At 47.5% G+C, this 23,777-nt stretch overlaps 1 protein-coding gene across 1 annotated transcript in view; it reads right to left on the reverse strand.

Annotated features, from left to right (window-relative positions):
• The window catches only part of DENND10 (DENN domain containing 10), a 33,704-nt gene extending 14,480 nt beyond the window's left edge, over nucleotides 1-19,224 (reverse strand). The window contains exons 1-2 of the mRNA XM_063435127.1: nucleotides 19,160-19,224; nucleotides 10,729-10,925 (exon numbers count right to left, since the gene is read on the reverse strand). Of these exons, the coding sequence (XP_063291197.1) occupies nucleotides 10,729-10,925; nucleotides 19,160-19,202 (240 nt within the window). The 5' untranslated portion in view covers nucleotides 19,203-19,224. The remainder of the gene's footprint in view (nucleotides 1-10,728; nucleotides 10,926-19,159) is intronic.
• Nucleotides 19,225-23,777: the final 4,553 nt, after the last annotated feature.

The raw sequence follows: 23,777 nt of genomic DNA on the forward strand, positions 1-23,777 counted from the left end.
GAGCTCGGAGATAGTAACTCTGTAATCTGATAAATACACAGAGCTCAGAGATAGTAACTCTGTAATCTGATAAATACACAGAGCTCAGAGATAGTAACTCTGTAATCTGATAAATACACAGAGCTCAGAGATAGTAACTCTGTAATCTGATAAATACACAGAGCTCAGAGATAGTAACTCTGTAATCTGATAAATACACAGAGCTCAGAGATAGTAACTCTGTAATCTGATAAATACACAGAGCTCAGATAGTAACTCTGTAATCTGATAAATACACAGAGCTCAGAGATAGTATAACTCTGTAATCTGATAAATACACAGGGCTCAGAGATAGTAACTCTAATCTGATAAATACACAGAGCTCAGAGATAGTAACTCTGTAATCTAATACACAGAGCTCAGAGATAGTAACTCTGTAATCTGATAAATACACAGAGCTCAGAGATAGTAACTCTGTAATCTGATAAATACACAGAACTCAGAGATAGTAACTCTGTAATCTGATAAATACACAGAGCGCAGAGATAGTAACTCTGTAATCTGATAAATACACAGAGCTCAGAGATAGTAACTCTGTAATCTAATACACAGAGCTCAGAGATAGTAACTCTGTAATCTGATAAATACACAGAGCTCAGAGATAGTATAACTCTGTAATCTGATAAATACACAGAGCTCAGAGATAGTAACTCTGTAATCTGATAAATACACAGAGCTCAGAGATAGTAACTCTGTAATCTGATAAATACACAGAGCTCAGAGATAGTAACTCTGTAATCTGATAAATACACAGAGCTCAGAGATAGTAACTCTGTAATCTGATAAATACACAGAGCTCAGAGATAGTAACTCTGTAATCTGATAAATACACAGAGCTCAGATAGTAACTCTGTAATCTGATAAATACACAGAGCTCAGAGATAGTATAACTCTGTAATCTGATAAATACACAGGGCTCAGAGATAGTAACTCTAATCTGATAAATACACAGAGCTCAGAGATAGTAACTCTGTAATCTGATAAATACACAGAGCTCAGAGATAGTAACTCTGTAATCTGATAAATACACAGAGCGCAGAGATAGTAACTCTGTAATCTGATAAATACACAGAGCTCAGAGATAGTAACTCTGTAATCTAATACACAGAGCTCAGAGATAGTAACTCTGTAATCTGATAAATACACAGAGCTCAGAGATAGTATAACTCTGTAATCTGATAAATACACAGAGCTCAGAGATAGTATAACTCTGTAATCTGATAAATACACAGAGCTCAGAGATAGTAACTCTGTAATCTGATAAATACACAGAGCTCAGAGATAGTAACTCTGTAATCTGATAAATACACAGAGCTCAGAGATAGTAACTCTGTAATCTGATAAATACACAGAGCTCAGAGATAGTAACTATGTAATCTGATAAATACACAGAGCTCAGAGATAGTAACTCTGTAATCTGATAAATACACAGAGCTCAGAGATAGTAACTCTGTAATCTGATAAATACACAGAGCTCAGAGATAGTATAACTCTGTAATCTGATAAATACACAGAGCTCAGAGATAGTAACTCTGTAATCTGATAAATACACAGAGCTCAGAGATAGTAACTCTGTAATCTGATAAATACACAGGGCTCAGAGATAGTAACTCTGTAATCTGATAAATACACAGGGCTCGGAGATAGTAACTCTGTAATCTGATAAATACACAGGGCTCGGAGATAGTATAACTCTGTAATCTGATAAATACACAGAGCTCAGAGATAGTATCTCTGTAATCTGATAAATACACAGGGCTCGGAGATAGTAACTCTGTAATCTGATAAATACACAGGGCTCAGAGATAGTAACTCTGTAATCTGATAAATACACAGAGCTCAGAGATAGTAACTCTGTAATCTGATAAATACACAGAGCTCAGAGATAGTATCTCTGTAATCTGATAAATACACAGAGCTCAGAGATAGTAACTCTGTAATCTGATAAATACACAGAGCTCAGAGATAGTAACTCTGTAATCTGATAAATACACAGGGCTCAGAGATAGTAACTCTGTAATCTGATAAATACACAGGGCTCAGAGATAGTAACTCTGTAATCTGATAAATACACAGAGCGCAGAGATAGTAACTCTGTAATCTGATAAATACACAGAGCTCAGAGATAGTAACTCTGTAATCTGATAAATACACAGGGCTCAGAGATAGTAACTCTGTAATCTGATAAATACACAGAGCTCAGAGATAGTAACTCTGTAATCTGATAAATACACAGAGCTCAGAGATAGTAACTCTGTAATCTGATAAATACACAGGGCTCAGAGATAGTAACTCTGTAATCTGATAAATACACAGGGCTCAGAGATAGTAACTCTGTAATCTGATAAATACACAGAGCTCAGAGATAGTAACTATGTAATCTGATAAATACACAGGGCTCAGAGATAGTAACTCTGTAATCTGATAAATACACAGGGCTCAGAGATAGTAACTCTGTAATCTGATAAATACACAGGGCTCAGAGATAGTAACTCTGTAATCTGATAAATACACAGAGCTCAGAGATAGTAACTCTGTAATCTGATAAATACACAGAGCTCAGAGATAGTAACTCTGTAATCTGATAAATACACAGGGCTCAGAGATAGTAACTCTGTAATCTGATAAATACACAGAGCTCAGAGATAGTAACTCTGTAATCTGATAAATACACAGAGCGCAGAACTCTCCCGGGAAAGACTTATTGTACAGTATTAGACAGTAACGACAAATAGAACAGTAACCCAAAGACTGTATATTTTTTGGTTGTTTTTTTTCTTTTCTTTCTTTTCATTTCTATTTTTTTTTCTAAACAAAATGGCGGCTAGGAAAGCTCAAGAAAATAAAAATAAAAAAAAAACTGGAGAACAAAAATGAACCACTGGAGGAACGCTTATCCTTTTTCTCACCTCAACCCTTAAAAATAGGGGATTAACGTAACCCTCTGGATGAAACTATGAAGAGTGTGGACCAAGAGAGAGTAGAAAAGGCTGAGATAACAACCAAATCTCAACAGGTAACAGTAGATCTACTTAACACAATTCATAAAGATTAAAAACGAAAGCCAACTTTTTTTTTTTTTTTTAGAAGATTTTTAAAAAGATTTACAACGATTATCAACGGAAAATTAAATGAAAACATTGAAAAAATTAGCAAATTGGAACAAGGTCTGATACAGACTCAGAACGACACTGATCAATTAAAAAGCAAAACAGACCAGATGGAACAAAAATATGCAGCCTTAGAAGACAGATCACGCCGCAATACATAGAAACATAGAATGTGACGGCAGATAAGAGCCATTCGGCCCATCTAGTCTGCCCAGTTTTCTAAATACTTTCATTAGTCCCTGGCCTTATCTTATAGTTAGGATAGCCTTATGCCTATCCCACGCATGCTTAAACTCCTTTACTGTGTTAACCTCTACCACTTCAGCTGGAAGGCCATTCCATGCATCCACTACCCTCTCAGTAAAGTAATACTTCCTGATATTATTATTATTTATTTTTTTTATTCTTTATTTTTGTCGTGCAAAAAAGATAACAACACGCCTGAGGTACCCCAAAGGCAATCCTCACGCTTTTTCTTAAACATTTGAAAACAGAAATGGGGTATGTTAATGCATGCACAATTTTATAATTATAATTACGGTTTAGCTTGATATGATTATTGACGCTCTGGTATTTCCTCGCTGTGAGGCTGTAGTGTGATGGATGCTACTCAGGTAAGGTGGGAAGCGCGTGGGCAGGGACGCTCGTGTATAGATTGCTGGGTGTGACTGAGCTGGTTGCCCTTGCGGTTATAAAGACATCATATATTTGCACAGTTTTAGTAGATTGGCGTTTCATAGAATTACTAACGAGTGTAACAGAATAATTTTAAAAATATTTAGACAGGAGCGTAATCTCGAGTAGAGTTTTGTCTAGTATGTGCCATATGGTGAGGTAACCCGGTGGTGGACATAAGAACAACAAAGTTATAACTTAAACTGGTAGCGTAAATGAAAATAATGCAGATAGGGCCTATCCTGTAGTGCCAGCATCTTTCGTAGGTCAGTGGTATCTAGTGCGGGTTGCGCGGTTGCCCTTTTCTGGGCGGTTTAGGTTGCCACGCCTAATGGTAGGATAGGAGCAGTGTACGCTCATGGCTGGAGGGATACTGGGCATTGGGGTCAGTAGGGTACTAGTGGGAGGCACCTATAATTAGCAAGGCATCACTAGGGTATGCTGCGTCACCGGCAGTTAAGTGGAGTTACACATAATTAGGTAAAGGCAGACAGCTTATAATTACCCGAATATAACTAAAAAGCGAAAACAAAACATTTACTCTGATAGCTTTTAAACAGCAGTGTCTCTCTTAGGACCAGTAAACTGGGTTGTAACTACAAGTCTTTGCTCGAGGGTATGTGGTACTGTCAACCAATACCTCGGCTTGGTAAGATTACATCGTCCCTTAGTGCTCTCGTGGGCGCCTGGGTGCATATTTGTTGCAATGCGATGTGCGGTCTCGCTTGGTCTCGTCCCCTCTGTAGGGCGGTCTCACCGTTCCCCAGATGTCCGGTGCCTGTTGTAGAGCTCCATCCTCTTCGTTTCGGAGGGGTGTTCCGTAGTTGTCCGTCGCTGGCATGAGGTCGGAGATCACGGGTCTTTGTTCGTGGGGTCGCTTTTCTGTGGTAGTCGGTTTCTGTAGTACCTGTGTGGTGAGTGGGCCCTGCGGTCCCACCGCGGTGCGTGCGAGGCGGGGTGTTAGTGTTTGGGGGCTCTTCCTCCCCTTCCCGCCACTTTGCTTCCCGGCCCTGTCTCCGGCTGTAGGTCGGCCTGGAGGCCCGTGGTATATTACTGCTCAGGCGTCGCCGTGTACACGGCCGGATCCACGCCGTTGCTGCTTTCATGGCGAGGTAGAGGGATCGGCTCTTAGAGTGGAGTGGTATAGCCTGGCAAGAAACTCCTGGGTGTGCTTGGGTGGCTGGATGACAGTGCTTTTTGGCGTCGGGTGTGCCAGTGCCGCCATCTTGGTTGCGTTTCCGCCATCTCGTTTGCGTACAGTATTGGTTGCCTGTTTAGTTCGCTTTGCGGGGGTGACCGTCCCCAGCAGGGACCGGGATGTCCCCCACCGGTCCAGAGGGGGGGGTAGCAGGGCATTAGTCAGCACTCGCTTGTGAGCAGGTATCGCGCCAAGTGGTCGGCAGTCTCCCCCAGGCCCTAATCTCCGCTCCATTGTAGGCCGCGTGGCCGGTCCGTGTGCCCGTTGTGAGCAGTGGGACATGTCAGGTATCTTTATGCTCCTTGTATAGTCCGCTCCGCGTGTGGGTCTTTGTGTGCTGCCAGCGTGGGTATTTTTTGCAGGATGCGCCTTCGTTTGCCCGCTGATGCAGGAGCTCTCAAGAAACACGTCCGGCCATCTTAGCTGTCAGGCCCCGCCCCCCCGATACCTTTGCCCCTCTAATTTCTTCTTTACTGTGTTGATTCCCTTTATGTATTTAAATGTTTCTATCATATCCCCCCGTCTCGTCTTTCCTCCAAGCTATACATGTTCAGATCCATTAACCTTAAAGATACGGAATATCCCAAAAGACGTCACTCTAGAAAAATGAGAAGAATTCCTAAATAATTTCTTTGCCAGCCTGAACATAAAAAACGAGACATATGGCCCTTTAATGGAATGATGGCATAGGATGCCTAAGCCCAACCACCTGTCTACAAAATAAATATTCCTAGAGACGTACTGATCGGTTTTTCCTTTCGAATCAAACTAGCCATAACCAACTGAATTAGAGGGAAAAGGCCCAGCTCCTTATGAAAAATTGACCATTTAACCAGATTTATCGATTTATACGAGAACGAAAAGAAGATCCTTCACAAAACGTACAGAAATCTTAAGAGCCAACAAAATCCAATTTGGATGGGGATTTACAGTGAGACTCGATCCATAAAGATTCAAGAATATATGTAATGGACTCCCCAGAAAAATGGAAAGTATGGCTACATGATAGACATTTGACTTCAGAGACCACTGACCAATAATCAAGAAATGGTGGTGGAAGGGGAAGAAATAGGAATATACATATCTATTAGAAGACGCGGAGGTTGAAAAGGAGATGGAGAGAAGGAGAAAGGAAGAGCAGACATAAGAAATATTTGGAAATAATGGGAATTTGAGAATAAGACCCACCTATAGACATAACGAATACTACAAAAGAAATAGGACATTAAAAAAAACAAAAAAACACTAAGAAATGAATTACGTTACACTAAAGTAATTTATGGAAATGGAAGGAAGGGGAAGGAGATCGGGAAAACGCACTCTATAGAAAGGTAGCATATAGCAAGTATTAAAATAGAACAGGATTATATATTGAGATTAATAGAATGAAAGGGGTAATACAATGGGCGGGTATTTATACTTTAGAAACACAGAATGCAGTGTTGTTTTTTGAAGTAGTGATATTCGACACTTTGATATTAAATCACATTATATTTAAAGCTATAGACAGAAAGGAAAATTACTAAAGAGCGACACTACACGTGTTTCTCTAGAACTTATCTTGCTTATTCAAGAATTGACAATATTCTAACAGATATAAACTCCATTCAAAGAATAAATAAATAAAAATCGATATTGAAGAAATGACACGGTCAGATCACAATATAGTTATTTTGGAATTAAAAGATAGATTTAGTAAAAACTGACCAGAATAGAAACTCAAGGAATTTTTATCAGAATCTATACAAAATAGAGAATATATAATTACCGGTATAAAAAAAACCATAACATTTTATTTTCAAGAAAATACATCCAGTGATTTATCTCCAGCCAAAATATGGGCTGCTTTCAAATGTGTGATACGGGGCCATTTTCTAAACTAGCCTCTCAAACCAAAGAACTTAGAGAGATAATAATATATATGTGAGATAACATTAAGTGGTCTTAAACTTTCTGAACTATATCTTCATTTGGAAGCTCTAATTCGAAGTAATAAAATCAATCCTACAAATAATACTTAAAACAAGATTGATGATCTTAAAAAAAAAAAAAAAAAAAACTATAAATGAGAAAATAATTTTTGAAACAAATTAGAGAGATTTAAAGGACCACTCTAGTGCCAGGAAAGCATACTCGTTTTCCTGGCACTAGAGTGCCCTGAGGGTGCCCCCACCCTCAGGGACCCCCTCCCGCCCGGCTCTGGAAAGGGGAAAAGGGGTAAAACTTACCTTTTTCCAGCGCTGGGCGGGGAGCTCTCCTCCTCCTCTCTGCCTCCGTTCCTCCCCGTCGGCTGAATGCGCACGCGCGGCAAGAGCTGCGCGCGCATTCAGCCGGTCACATAGGAAAGCATTCATAATGCTTTCCTATGGACGCTTGCGTGCTCTCACTGTGATTTTCACAGTGAGAATCACGCAAGCGCCTCTAGCGGCTGTCAGTGAGACAGCCACTAGAGGACATAGGGGAAGGCTTAACTAATTGATAAACATAGCAGTTTCTCTGAAACTGCTATGTTTATAAAAAAATTAGTTAACCCTAGCTGGACCTGGCACCCAGACCACTTCATTAAGCTGAAGTGGTCTGGGTGCCTAGAGTGGTCCTTTAAATGCTATCAATATTACAAGAGCAATACAGCAGATAGATGCTAACTAATAAATTGAAAAATATCCAAAAACCATATCTAAAATAATGAGATACTCTTATCCATTGATAAAATAACTAAAGCTTCGGAAAAACATTACAGCAACCTATATAGTATCAATTCTAAGGATTCCTCCCAAAATACTACAAAAAAAAATCTAAAAAGCCAACTCTTCTACAACTTGAAAAACTTAACGAACCTTTCACACTGAAAGAAATTATAAAAAATATTGATTATTCCAAACAGAATAAAGCACCAGGACCCGATGGCCTGACAGCTATGTTTTATAAAATATTTAAAGAAGAGATGGTACCAGACTACATTTAATGAATTTGCAGAAAAAGGCATCCTCCCAGAGGATTCTTGGAGGGTTCTTGAAGGGGCCTGAGGCCAGCCTCTTGCCCCAGGAATATGGGCCCTGCAATATACCTTGCCCAATACACTTTAACCCCTTAAGGACCAAACTTCTGGAATAAAAGGGAATCATGACATGTCACACATGTCATGTGTCCTTAAGGGGTTAAAAGGCTCTGTTCATGTGAAGTATGTACTTTTGTACTGCAGACAGAGAGACCAATCGTTAGCCCTGATTCCTTGGAACTGTTTTGGGCATAGGACCATGTGCACGGTCGGTCAAAAATAAAACTTCCATGAAATTCCTGAAACCCTGAACTGATCTGGGTGATTTTTGGATATGTTGGTCACCCAGATCAGGGCTATCAGGGGACGTTTGTGGGGATTTTGTGTATTTTAAGGTAATTTTGGGGTGTTTGTAAAAATGTATGTTTTTTCTGTGCTTGGAGATAATTGGATTGGATTAGTACAGTTCCTGATCCAATTATCTCCCAGGCACAGAGGAGGGATTATCTGTTTATGTATGGGAGCGTCCTGCACCTGAGAGCCAATGTGATCGTGTATTTATTTCTACTGTGGTTTACTCTCAGGTCCAAGGGGGGAGTGCCCTCTGCATGGAGACTGTCATAAAAGGCCAGTTGTGGCTACCATTAAACTGAGATTTGTTTTACCCTTCATGAAGTCTAGACTCATGTTTAGGGGATTGGAGAGCTATATTCACACTCTGGGGATTGCTATAATCACTATACTCCCTTGAATCACAACACTTGCTCCTATAAGAGCAGCCTGCTTCACTCTCTGGACTAGGAGCTCACAATATGGTGCTCGCAAGTACTAGGAAGCAACGATTGATGGAGCTACTCGGTCGGGGTGCCAGGCGGCCCATCACAATCTACAAAGAGGGAATATTGTCGCCATATTAAAACAAGAGAAAAATCCCCATGATGTTAGAAATTATAGACACAGACTTAAATCTGTCATATCTAATTTAATACACATAGATGAGGTAGGTTTCATTCCTGGACGATCATAATCAAGTTATATACGAACATTGATGAATATATTTGAGACCGCTAAATGATGGAATGTCCCAATGCTCGGCCTGCCATTGGACGCTGAGAAGGCCTTTGACAGGGTCAGCTGGGATTTCCTTTTAAACACCTTAAAAGCTTTTGGATTTCCAGGCACGATTCACCAAGCCAGAATGGCTTTATACTCGAATCCTACAGGAAAAGGAATAGGCCAGGGTATTTCTTCTAACACGTTTAAATTGAAAAATGGTTCTAGACAAGGCTGTCCACTTTCCCCTCTTCTCTATGTCATGACCATTGAGGTTCTGGCATCTGAGATATGAAATAACAAAATAAAAGGTTTTAAAGATCATGTGCAAATTAGAATAAAGCTATATGCAGATGATGTACTTATTGTGCTGGAGGACCCAGTAAACTCAATTAATGAATTAATGGTGGTGATACAAGGATATAGCCGATTCTCAAACTATAAAATTAAACACCTCTAAGACAACGGCGCTATCGTTTTTTCTAACACCACAGATGAAAGCACAGATTGTGGAGGGTTTTGACTTCCACTGAGCAAGGGAACATTTTTCCTATCCAGGGTTTACAATCTCATCAAATCCGCAAAATTGGATGGAGATTAACTTGCTCCCTTTAATTAAAGAAATTAATATCAAGCTAAAAACCTGGATAAAAAGAGAAATATCCTGGTAGGGCAGGATTAATACTATAAAATCACATGTCCTGCCTAAACGAACCTATATCTTGAATTTAATCTCAAGCAATATCCTCTCAAGGGCACCTCACTTTGAATTAGTTAACTGCTACACCAGCTAACAGAAATAATGAAAAGAAAAAGTATCTGTTGCGTCAGGGCTCCTATACGTAGCCTGACTGCAGCTGGGTACTCACTAGGCACTCCTATATGTAACTCTCCACTAGCTATAGAGGCTAATTATCTCTCTGGGTTTTATTGGCATTTCTTCTTAATATTGTTATTTTTCCTTATTTTTTCTAGCAAATAATCACATGTCAGTGGCGCTCTCCCCCATATTGGGCTACAGTATCTTGTACAACTGCTGTATATATTTTCAGTGACACAATATTCAGACACCTACAGGCTCCTTATACATCACTGCAGACATCGATACTTTGTCCCAACGAGACTAATACAGGGGAGTTATGGCAACACTGTGTCCGGTATCTAGATCACTTCTGTGGAGAGACCATTTGAGTCTCCCTTCTGCCAACCCTCGACATTTACCTAGAGACATCACCAGCCGACATATTTTGTATACATATTTCCCCACCTTTACCTCCCCCGCTCTCCCCCATCTTTGGGTTTAACTTAACTTTATTTGAATTAACTTAAGCAAGCCTCTTCTTTAACGAATGTATTAAAAATGATTTTTTAACTGCAACATGGCCATTGGACAATATCTCTCTTGTTTTTAATTTTAGTTTGTATATTGTATTTTTGTAATATTGTGCCCTAATGTAACAATGCAATCTTTAGTGGACCCAGGACATACTTGAAAACGGGAGAAACCTCAATGTATCCATCCCGGTAAAATATTTTATAAATAAATATCACATGCTCTCATACCCAGTTATTTCCTATATCACAAACCAGCCATATTTTAGTTAATGGGTTAATTGATGTCACTGGCTGACATCATACAGTTTGTACCAAGGTACCTTATCCAGCACGGAGCCTTCTTCCACATGCATGGACGTCAGGTAGAACCAGGTGTGTTTGTATTGTCCGTAGAGGAAGTTATGGAGCGACACCTTTTGGTCACGCAGACAGCATTTCCTGAGCAATAACTCGCGGAATTCACCCGAAATGGACGGGTAGCACCAAACCCATAACGTATCTCCGTTAATATCTTTCTCTGAAAATTAACCAGAGCAACTTTACATTCAAAAACAGATAATGCACAAATTAGCAGTGCACACACAGAGTGTGGGGGCCATGTATACACAGTGTACACACACAATTTGGGAGTAAAATACATACACAATGCACATAACAGATTACAGTGACACATAGATTGGGGACATTGCATCATACTGGGTGCCATAATATAGTCAGACAGGGATCCAGAAAGATTGGGACAGTAACAGATGGATTGGGGTCCAACCTGTCAGAATGAGGTTCACTCACAGATCGGACTGGATGCAGTGAAAGATAGATTGGGGTGCAGTGACAGACAGATTGGAGTTCAGTGAAAGGATAGATTGGGGTGCAGTCTCTTGGATATTGGGGTACAGCCTCTGCGGTGACAGAGATTGGGGTAAAGTCTCTAAGATTGGGGTACAGTGATATGATATATTGGGGTGCAATGACAGACATATTGGGGTACAGCTTCTGCAGTGACAGACAGATAGGGGTGCAGTAACATGATCTATATTGGGGGGCTGCAGTGGTATGATCTATATTGGGGGGCTGCAGTGGTATGATATATATTAGGGGGTGCAATGGTATGATATATTGGGGGGTGCAGCGATAGGATATATATTGGGGGGTGCAGCGATAGGATATATATTGGGGGGTGCAGTGATAGGATATATATTGGGGGGTGCAGTGATAGGATATATATTGGGGGTGCAGCGATAGGATATATATTGGGGGGTGCAGCGATAGGATATATATTGGGGGGTGCAGCGATAGGATATATATTGGGGGGTGCAGCGATAGGATATATATTGGGGGGTGCAGCGATAGGATATATATTGGGGGGTGCAGCGATAGGATATATATTGGGGGGTGCAGCGATAGGATATATATTGGGGGGTGCAGCGATAGGATATATATTGGGGGGTGCAGCGATAGGATATATATTGGGGGGTGCAGCGATAGGATATATATTGGGGGGGGCAGTGGTAGGATATATATTGGGGGGTGCAGTGGTAGGATATATATTGGGGGGTGCAGTGGTAGGATATATATTGGGGGGTGCAGTGGTAGGATATATATTGGGGGGTGCAGTGGTAGGATATATATTGGGGGTTCAGTGGTAGGATATATATTTGGGGGTGCAGTGGTAGGATATATTGGGGGTGCAGTGATAGGATATATATTGGGGGGTGCAGTGATAGGATATATATTGGGGGGTGCAGTGGTAGGATATATATTGGGGGGTGCAGTGGTAGGATATATATTGGGGGGTGCAGTGATAGGATATATATTGGGGGTGCAGTGGTAGGATATATATTGGGGGGTGCAGTGGTAGGATATATTGGGGTGCAGTGGTAGGATATATTGGGGTGCAGTGGTAGGATATATTGGGGGGTGCAGTGATATGATATATTGGGGGGTGCAGTGATATGATATATTGGGGGGTGCAGTGATATGATATATTTGGGTGCAGTGGTAGGATATATATTGGGGGTGCAGTGGTAGGATATATATTGGAGGGTGCAGTGGTAGGATATATTGGGGTGCAGTGGTAGGATATATTGGGGTGCAGTGGTAGGATATATTGGGGTGCAGTGGTAGGATATATTGGGGTGCAGTGGTAGGATATATTGGGGTGCAGTGGTAGGATATATTGGGGTGCAGTCGTAGGATATATTGGGGTGCAGTGGTAGGATATATTGGGGGGTGCAGTGGTAGGATATATTGGGGGGTGCAGTGGTAGGATATATTGGGGGGTGCAGTGATAGGATATATTGGGGTGCAGTGGTAGGATATATTGGGGTGCAGTGGTAGGATATATTGGGGGGTGCAGTGGTAGGATATATATTGGGGGGTGCAGTGGTAGGATATATTGGGGTGCAGTAGTAGGATATATTGGGGTGCAGTGGTAGGATATATTGGGGGGTGCAGTGATATGATATATTTGGGTGCAGTCAGGGCCGGTGCTTGGATTTTTAGGTACATAGGCGAAGATGCATTCCCCCTCCTTCCCCCCCAAAAACCATCTTCACCTATGTGCCTCTTAACCATCCCCTCTCCCCTCCCGAACCATTAGTGGTCCCTTCCCTGTCCTTCTCCCTGTCTCTTGGTGTTTCTCTCCCATTCCCTCCCTGTCCCTTGGTGCACCCCACACCCCTTTAGTGGTCACACTCCCCTTCCTGGTGGGCCTCCTACCTCTATTGTTGCATTGCCGAGCGGAGCAGATCCCCTAAAGGTGCTTCAGTTTTCTGTACCCGGCCGGACTGACAGGGAGTGCTCTCTCTGTGAGCACCTCCTGTCAGTCTGGCCAGGTACAGGAAACAGAAGCTCCTGTACCGCGCTACACTCTGTACACACTGACAGTCACACACTCAATGACAAACACACAGACGTCACTGACAGACACAGACTCATTGACACTCATTGACAGACACACTGATAGTCACACACAGACTCAATGACAAACATACTCTCGCTGATTTGACAGACACACACTCATACACTGACAAACAGACACACTCATACACTCACATGCACACACACACACACACACACACTGCCACACACAGACACATCACATACATTCACTAATTATTTTAGAAATAAACATTTTCCACCCAGCCTCCCTACCTGGAGAGCTGGTGTGGATGATGGATCGGTCCCTGGGGTCCACTGGGGCTGCTGGGCGGCGTGCGGCAGTGCTGTGATCAGACGCGGCGAGGGAGCTCTAATCTCACCGCTCTGCTTCCCCACGGGCTGTCTAGTGATGCCGCGGGAGCCGGAATATGACGTCATATTCCGGCTCCCGCGGCATCAGCAGACAGCGCGCGAGGGAGCAGAGCGGTGAGATTAGAGCTCCCTCACCGTGCCTGATCACAGCACTGCCGCACACCGCGCCGGGGGTCCAGAAGGTGGCCTGGCAGGAGGGAGAGCTTCCCTCCTGCCGGTCACTGAAATCTTGCGCCCCAGAGCCCGTGCGCCCTAAGGCGGTCGCTTGTGCCGCCTTATGGACGCGCCGGCCCTGGGTGCAGTGATAGGATATATTGGGGCGCAGTGATTGATAGGATATGCCGGGGCCCAGTGATAGGATATGCCGGGGCCCAGTGATAGGATATGCCGGGGCCCAGTGATAGGATATGCCGGGGCCCAGTGATAGGATATGCCGGGGCCCAGTGATAGGATATGCCGGGGCCCAGTGATAGGATATGCCGGGGCCCAGTGATAGGATATGCCGGGGCCCAGTGATAGGATATGCCGGGGCCCAGTGATAGGATATGCCGGGGCCCAGTGATAGGATATGCCGGGGCCCAGTGATAGGATATGCCGGGGCCCAGTGATAGGATATGCCGGGGCCCAGTGATAGGATATGCCGGGGCCCAGTGATAGGATATGCCGGGGCCCAGTGATAGGATATGCCGGGGCCCAGTGATAGGATATGCCGGGGCCCAGTGATAGGATATGCCGGGGCCCAGTGATAGGATATGCCGGGGCCCAGTGATAGGATATGCCGGGGCCCAGTGATAGGATATGCCGGGGCCCAGTGATAGGATATGCCGGGGCCCAGTGATAGGATATGCCGGGGCCCAGTGATAGGATATGCCGGGGCCCAGTGATAGGATATGCCGGGGCCCAGTGATAGGATATGCCGGGGCCCAGTGATAGGATATGCCGGGGCCCAGTGATAGGATATGCCGGGGCCCAGTGATAGGATATGCCGGGGCCCAGTGATAGGATATGCCGGGGCCCAGTGATAGGATATGCCGGGGCCCAGTGATAGGATATGCCGGGGCCCAGTGATAGGATATGCCGGGGCCCAGTGATAGGATATGCCGGGGCCCAGTGATAGGATATGCCGGGGCCCAGTGATAGGATATGCCGGGGCCCAGTGATAGGATATGCCGGGGCCCAGTGATAGGATATGCCGGGGCCCAGTGATAGGATATGCCGGGGCCCAGTGATAGGATATGCCGGGGCCCAGTGATAGGATATGCCGGGGCCCAGTGATAGGATATGCCGGGGCCCAGTGATAGGATATGCCGGGGCCCAGTGATAGGATATGCCGGGGCCCAGTGATAGGATATGCCGGGGCCCAGTGATAGGATATGCCGGGGCCCAGTGATAGGATATGCCGGGGCCCAGTGATAGGATATGCCGGGGCCCAGTGATAGGATATGCCGGGGCCCAGTGATAGGATATGCCGGGGCCCAGTGATAGGATATGCCGGGGCCCAGTGATAGGATATGCCGGGGCCCAGTGATAGGATATGCCGGGGCCCAGTGATAGGATATGCCGGGGCCCAGTGATAGGATATGCCGGGGCCCAGTGATAGGATATGCCGGGGCCCAGTGATAGGATATGCCGGGGCCCAGTGATAGGATATGCCGGGGCCCAGTGATAGGATATGCCGGGGCCCAGTGATAGGATATGCCGGGGCCCAGTGATAGGATATGCCGGGGCCCAGTGATAGGATATGCCGGGGCCCAGTGATAGGATATGCCGGGGCCCAGTGATAGGATATGCCGGGGCCCAGTGATAGGATATGCCGGGGCCCAGTGATAGGATATGCCGGGGCCCAGTGATAGGATATGCCGGGGCCCAGTGATAGGATATGCCGGGGCCCAGTGATAGGATATGCCGGGGCCCAGTGATAGGATATGCCGGGGCCCAGTGATAGGATATGCCGGGGCCCAGTGATAGGATATGCCGGGGCCCAGTGATAGGATATGCCGGGGCCCAGTGATAGGATATGCCGGGGCCCAGTGATAGGATATGCCGGGGCCCAGTGATAGGATATGCCGGGGCCCAGTGATAGGATATGCCGGGGCCCAGTGATAGGATATGCCGGGGCCCAGTGATAGGATATGCCGGGGCCCAGTGATAGGATATGCCGGGGCCCAGTGATAGGATATGCCGGGGCCCAGTGATAGGATATGCCGGGGCCCAGTGATAGGATATGCCGGGGCCCAGTGATAGGATATGCCGGGGCCCAGTGATAGGATATGCCGGGGCCCAGTGATAGGATATGCCGGGGCCCAGTGATAGGATATGCCGGGGCCCAGTGATAGGATATGCCGGGGCCCAGTGATAGGATATGCCGGGGCCCAGTGATAGGATATGCCGGGGCCCAGTGATAGGATATGCCGGGGCCCAGTGATAGGATATACTGGGGCCCAGTGATAGGATATATTGGGGTGCAGTGGTATAATATATTGGGGTGCAGTGATAGGATATATTGGGATGCAGTGAAGTGATATAATATATTGGGGTGCAGTGGTATAATATATTAGGGGTGCAGTGGTATCATATATTGGGGTGCAGTGATATAATATATTGGGGTGCAGTGGTATAATATATTGGGGTGCAGTGGTATAATATATTGGGGTGCAGTGGTATAATATATTGGGGTGCAGTGGTATAATATATTGGGGTGCAGTGGTATAATATATTGGGGGTGCAGTGGTATAATATATTGGGGTGCAGTGGTATAATATATTGGGGTGCAGTGGTATAATATATTGGGGTGCAGTGGTATAATATATTGGGGTGCAGTGGTAGGATATATTGGGGTGCAGTGGTAGGATATATTGGGGTGCAGTGGTAGGATATATTGGGGTGCAGTGGTAGGATATATTGGGGTGCAGTGGTAGGATATATTGGGGTGCAGTGGTAGGATATATTGGGGTGCAGTGGTAGGATATATTGGGGTGCAGTGGTAGGATATATTGGGGTGCAGTGGTAGGATATATTGGGGTGCAGTGGTAGGATATATTGGGGTACAGTGGTATGATATATTGGGGTACAGTGGTATAATATATTGGGGTGCAGTGGTATAATATATTGGGGTGCAGTGGTATAATATATTGGGGTGCAGTGGTATAATATATTGGGGTGCAGTGGTAGGATATATTGGGGTGCAGTGGTAGGATATATTGGGGTGCAGTGGTAGGATATATTGGGGTGCAGTGGTAGAATATATTGGGGTGCAGTGGTATAATATATTGGGGTGCAGTGGTATAATATATTGGGGTGCAGTGGTATAATATATTGGGGTGCAGTGGTATAATATATTGGGGTGCAGTGGTATAATATATTGGGGTGCAGTGGTATAATATATTGGGGTGCAGTGGTATAATATATTGGGGTGCAGTGGTATAATATATTGGGGTGCAGTGGTAGGATATATTGGGGTGCAGTGGTAGGATATATTGGGGTGCAGTGGTAGGATATATTGGGGTGCAGTGGTATAAAATATTGGGGTGCAGTGGTATAATATATTGGGGTGCAGTGGTATAATATATTGGGGTGCAGTGGTATAATATATTGGGGTGCAGTGGTATAATATATTGGGGTGCAGTGGTAGGATATATTGGGGTGCAGTGGTAGGATATATTGGGGTGCAGTGGTATAATATATTGGGGTGCAGTGGTAGGATATATTGGGGTGCAGTGGTAGGATATATTGGGGTGCAGTGGTATAATATATTGGGGTGCAGTGATAGGATATATTGGGGTGCAGTGATAGGATATATTGGGGTGCAGTGGTATAATATATTGGGGTGCAGTGGTATAATATATTGGGGTGCAGTGGTATAATATATTGGGGTGCAGTGGTATAATATATTGGGGTGCAGTGGTATGATATATTGGGGTGCAGTGGTATGATATATTGGGGTGCAGTGGTAGGATATATTGGGGTGCAGTGATATAATATATTGGGGTGCAGTGATATAATATATTGGGGTGCAGTGATATAATATATTGGGGTGCAGTGATATAATATATTGGGGTGCAGTGATATAATATATTGGGGTGCAGTGGTAGGATATATTGGGGTGCAGTGATAGGATATATTGGGGTGCAGTGATAGGATATATTGGGGTGCAGTGGTATAATATATTGGGGTGCAGTGGTATAATATATTGGGGTGCAGTGATATAATATATTGGGGTGCAGTGATATAATATATTGGGGTGCAGTGATATAATATAATATAATATATTGGGGTGCAGTGGTATAATATATTGGGGTGCAGTGGTATAATATATTATTGGGGTGCAGTGATATAATATAATATAATATATTGGGGTGCAGTGGTATAATATATTGGGGTGCAGTGGTATAATATATTGGGGTGCAGTGATATAATATATTGGGGTGCAGTGATATAATATATTGGGGTGCAGTGATATAATATATTGGGGTGCAGTGATATAATATATTGGGGTGCAGTGGTATAATATATTGGGGTGCAGTGATATAATATATTGGGGTGCAGTGATATAATATATTGGGGTGCAGTGGTATAATATATTGGGGTGCAGTGGTATAATATATTGGGGTGCAGTGGTATAATATATTGGGGTGCAGTGATATAATATATTGGGGTGCAGTGGTATAATATATTGGGGTGCAGTGGTATAATATATTGGGGTGCAGTGGTATAATATATTGGGGTGCAGTGGTATAATATATTGGGGTGCAGTGGTATAATATATTGGGGTGCAGTGGTATAATATATTGGGGTGCAGTGATATAATATATTGGGGTGCAGTGGTATAATATATTGGGGTGCAGTGGTATAATATATTGGGGTGCAGTGGTATAATATATTGGGGTGCAGTGATATAATATATTGGGGTGCAGTGGTATAATATATTGGGGTGCAGTGGTATAATATATTGGGGTGCAGTGGTATAATATATTGGGGTGCAGTGGTATAATATATTGGGGTGCAGTGGTATAATATATTGGGGTGCAGTGGTATAATATATTGGGGTGCAGTGATATAATATATTGGGGTGCAGTGATATAATATATTGGGGTGCAGTGGTATAATATATTGGAGTGCAGTGATATAATATATTGGGGTGCAGTGATATAATATATTGGGGTGCAGTGGTATAATATATTGGGGTGCAGTGATATAATATATTGGGGTGCAGTGGTATAATATATTGGGGTGCAGTGGTATAATATATTGGGGTGCAGTGATATAATATATTGGGGTGCAGTGATATAATATATTGGGGTGCAGTGGTATAATATATTGGAGTGCAGTGATATAATATATTGGGGTGCAGTGATATAATATATTGGGGTGCAGTGGTATAATATATTGGGGTGCAGTGGTATAATATATTGGGGTGCAGTGGTATAATATATTGGGGTGCAGTGGTATAATATATTGGGGTGCAGTGGTATAATATATTGGGGTGCAGTGGTATAATACCTATGAGCCCCACATTGAGCAGCAGCACAGCCGGGGTGACCATTTCCTCGTTAGCTTCCGGCCCAGCCTGGGGGAGGGGCTACCATGACGGCGCCCCGCCTACTGCCCGCGTTCTGTCCCTTTTCGGGCTCCGCCCACGTCCTTACCCTCTCAGGGCCCCGCCCACTGCCCTGTCCCTCTCAGGGCCCCGCCCACTGCCCGCGTTCTGTCCCCCTTCGTGCTCCGCCCACGTCCTGCCCCTCTCCGGGCCCCGCCCACTGCCCTGTCCCTCTCAGGGCCCCGCCCACTGCCCGCTCAGTCCAGGCGGAGGGGGCGCGGTAAATGCCTGGAATGGCGGCTGCCGGCTGTTCCGTTCCCCTCCCCCCGGGGACAGTAATGTCAAGCTGTGTGGGGGCTGTGGCAGTGAGACGGTTAATCTGATTGGAAAGAGTTAATTTCCAGCCATGGAGCCCCTCCAAGCACCAGCACCACTGCAGCATTGGTGCCAGTAGTACCCTATTGGGGGGTTAGAAAGACTAATTACCCCCCAGCCCCCCCATGTGTCTCATTACCCCCCCAGCCCCCCATGTGTCTCATTACCCCCCCAGCCCCCCCAGCGTCTCATTACCCCCCCAGCCCCCCATGTGTCTCATTACCCCCCAGCCCCTCCCATGTGTCTCATTACCCCCCCAGCCCCCCCAGCGTCTCATTACCCCCCAGCCCCCCATGTGTCTCATTACCCCCCAGCCCCCCCATGTGTCTCATTACCCCCCAGCCCCTCCCATGTGTCTCATTACCCCATGTGTCTCATTACCCCCCCAGCCCCCCCAGCGTCTCATTACCCCCCCAGCCCCCCCATGTGTCTCATTACCCCCCCCAGCCCCCCATGTGTCTCATTACCCCCCCAGCCCCCCCAGCGTCTCATTACCCCCCCAGCCCCCCCAGCGTCTCATTACCCCCCCAGCCCCCCCAGCGTCTCATTACCCCCCAGCCCCCCCATGTGTCTCATTACCCCCCAGCCGCCCCATGTGTCTCATTACCCCCCCAGTCCCCCCAGCGTCTCATTACCCCCCCAGCCCCCCCATGTGTCTCATTACCCCCCAGCCCCTCCCATGTGTCTCATTACCCCCCCAGCCCCCCCAGCGTCTCATTACCCCCCAGCCCCCCATGTGTCTCATTACCCCCCAGCCCCCCCATGTGTCTCATTACCCCCCAGCCCCTCCCATGTGTCTCATTACCCCCCATGTGTCTCATTACCCCCCCAGCCCCCCATGTGTCTCATTACCCCCCCAGCCCCCCCAGCGTCTCATTACCCCCCCAGCCCCCCCATGTGTCTCATTACCCCCCAGCCCCTCCCATGTGTCTCATTACCCCCCCAGCCCCCCCAGCGTCTCATTACCCCCCAGCCCCCCATGTGTCTCATTACCCCCCAGCCCCCCCATGTGTCTCATTACCCCCCAGCCCCTCCCATGTGTCTCATTACCCCCCATGTGTCTCATTACCCCCCCAGCCCCCCCAGCGTCTCATTACCCCCCCAGCCCCCCCATGTGTCTCATTACCCCCCCAGCCCCCCATGTGTCTCATTACCCCCCCAGCCCCCCCAGCGTCTCATTACCCCCCCAGCCCCCCCAGCGTCTCATTACCCCCCAGCCCCCCCATGTGTCTCATTACCCCCCAGCCGCCCCATGTGTCTCATTACCCCCCCAGCCCCCCCAGCGTCTCATTACCCCCCCAGCCCCCCCATGTGTCTCATTACCCCCCAGCCCCTCCCATGTGTCTCATTACCCCCCATGTGTCTCATTACCCCCCCAGCCCCCCCAGCGTCTCATTACCCCCCCAGCCCCCCCATGTGTCTCATTACCCCCCAGCCGCCCCATGTGTCTCATTACCCCCCAGCCCCCCCAGCGTCTCATTACCCCCCCAGCCCCCCCATGTGTCTCATTACCCCCCCAGCCCCCCCAGCGTCTCATTACCCCCCCAGCCCCCCCATGTGTCTCATTACCCCCCAGCCCCTCCCATGTGTCTCATTACCCCCCCAGCCCCTCCCATGTGTCTCATTACCCCCCCAGCCCCACCAGCGTCTCATTACCCCCCCAGCCCCCCCATGTGTCTCATTACCCCCCAGCCGCCCCATGTGTCGCATTACCCCCCATGTGTCTCATTACCCCCCCAGCCCCCCCATGTGTCTCATTACCCCCCATGTGTCTCATTACCCCCCCAGCCCCCCCATGTGTCTCATTACCCCATGTGTCTCATTACCCCCCCAGCCCCCCCAGCGTCTCATTACCCCCCCAGCCCCCCCATGTGTCTCATTACCCCCCCAGCCCCCCCATGTGTCTCATTACCCCCCAGCCGCCCCATGTGTCTCATTACCCCCCCAGCCCCCCATGTGTCTCATTACCCCCCAGCCCCCCCATGTGTCTCATTACCCCCCATGTGTCTCATTACCCCCCCAGCCCCCCATGTGTCTCATTACCCCCCATGTGTCTCATTACCCCCCCAGCCCCCCATGTGTCTCATTACCCCATGTGTCTCATTACCCCCCCAGCCCCCCCCATGTGTCTCATTACCCCCCCAGCCCCCCCTGTGTCTCATTACCCCCATGTGTCTCATTACCCCCCCAGCCCCCCCATGTGTCTCATTACCCCCATGTGTCTCATTACCCCCCCAGCCCCCCCATGTGTCTCATTACCCCATGTGTCTCATTACCCCCCCAGCCCCCCCATGTGTCTCATTACCCCCCTCCCCCTCCCATGTGTCTCATTACCCCCCCAGCCCCCCATGTGTCTCATTACCCCCCATGTGTCTCATTACCCCCCCAGCCCCCCATGTGTCTCATTAACCCCCCCAGCCCCCCATGTGTCTCATTAACCACCCCAGCCCCCCATGTGTCTCATTACCCCCCCAGACCCCCATGTGTCTCATTACCCCCCATGTGTCTCATTATCCCCCCCCAGCCCCCCATGTGTCTCATTAACCCCCCAGACCCCCATGTGTCTCATTACCCCCCATGTGTCTTATTACCCCCCAGATACCCATGTGTCTCATTACCCCTCCAGCCCCCCCATGTGTCTCATTACCCCCCCAGCCCCCCCATGTGTCTCATTACCCCCCAGTCCCCCCCATGTGTCTCATTACCCCCCATGTGTCTCATTACCCCCCCCCAGCCCCCCCATGTGTCTCATTACCCCCATGTGTCTCATTACCCCCCCAGCCCCCCCATGTGTCTCATTACCCCCCATCCCCACCATGTGTCTCATTACCCCCCAGCCCCCCATGTGTCTCATTACCCCCCATGTGTCTCATTACCCCCCCAGCCCCCCATGTGTCTTATTACCCCCCAGCCCCCCATGTGTCTCATTACCCCCCAGCCCCCAATGTGTCTCATTACCCCCCAGCGTCTCCTTAACCCCCAGCCCCCCATGTGTCTCCTTAACCCCCAGCCCCCCATGTGTCTCATTATCTCCCCAGCCCCTCCCATGTGTCTCATTATCCCCCCAGCCCCTCCCATGTGTCTCATTATCCCCCAGCCCCTCCCCTGTGTCTCATTACCCCCCAGCCCCCCATGTGTCTCATTACCCCCCAACCCCCCATGTGTCTCATTACCCCTCAACCCCCCATGTGTCTCATTACCCCTCAACCCCCCATGTGTCTCATTACCCCCCCAGCCCCTCCCATGTGTCTCATTACCCCCCAGCCCCTCCCATGTGTCTCCTTAACCCCCAGCCCCCCATGTGTCTCCTTAACCCCCAGCCCCCCATGTGTCTCATTACCCCCCCAGTGTCTCATTACCCCCCCAGCGTCTCATTACCCCCCCAGCCCCTCCATGTGTCTCATTACCCCCCCAGCCTCCCATGTGTCTCATTACCTCCCCGTGTCTTATTACCCTCCCCCAGCATCTCATTACCCACGCCAGCCCCCCCATGTGTCTCATTACCCCCACAGCCCCTCCATCTGTCTCATTACCCCCCCAGCCCCCTCCATCTGTCTCATTACCCCCCCAGCCCCCCATGTGTTTCATTATTTCCCAGCCCCCTCCATCTGTCTCATTACCCCCCCAGCCCCCTCCCATCTGTCTCATTACCCCCCAGCCCCCCCATCTGACTCATTACCCCCCCATCCCATCCCATGTGTCTCCATTACCCCCCCCAGCCCCCCCATGTGTCTCCATTACCCCCATCCCCCATGTGTCTCCTTAACCCCCCAGCCCCCATGTGTCTCCTTAACCCCCCAGCCCCCATGTGTCTCCTTAACCCCCCAGCCCCCCCATGTGTCTCCATTACCCCCCCCAGCCCCCCATGTGTCTCCATTACCCCCCCCCAGCCCCCATGTGTCTCCATTACCCCCCCCCAGCCCCCCATGTGTCTCCTTAACCCCCCAGCCACCCATGTGTCTCCTTAACCCCCCAGACCACCCATGTGTCTCCTTAACCCCCCAGACCACCCATGTGTCTCCATTACCCCCCCAGCCCCCCATGTGTCTCCTTAACCCCCAGCCCCCCCATGTGTCTCCATTACCCCCCACCCCCATGTGTCTCCATTACCCCCCAGCCCCCCATGTGTCTCATTAACCCCCCAGCCCCCCATGTGTCTCATTACCCCCCAGATACCCATGTGTCTCATTACCCCCCCAGTCCCTC

This window comes from Pelobates fuscus, chromosome 10 (assembly GCF_036172605.1).
Source record: "Pelobates fuscus isolate aPelFus1 chromosome 10, aPelFus1.pri, whole genome shotgun sequence".
NCBI classification, from domain to species: domain Eukaryota; kingdom Metazoa; phylum Chordata; class Amphibia; order Anura; family Pelobatidae; genus Pelobates; species Pelobates fuscus.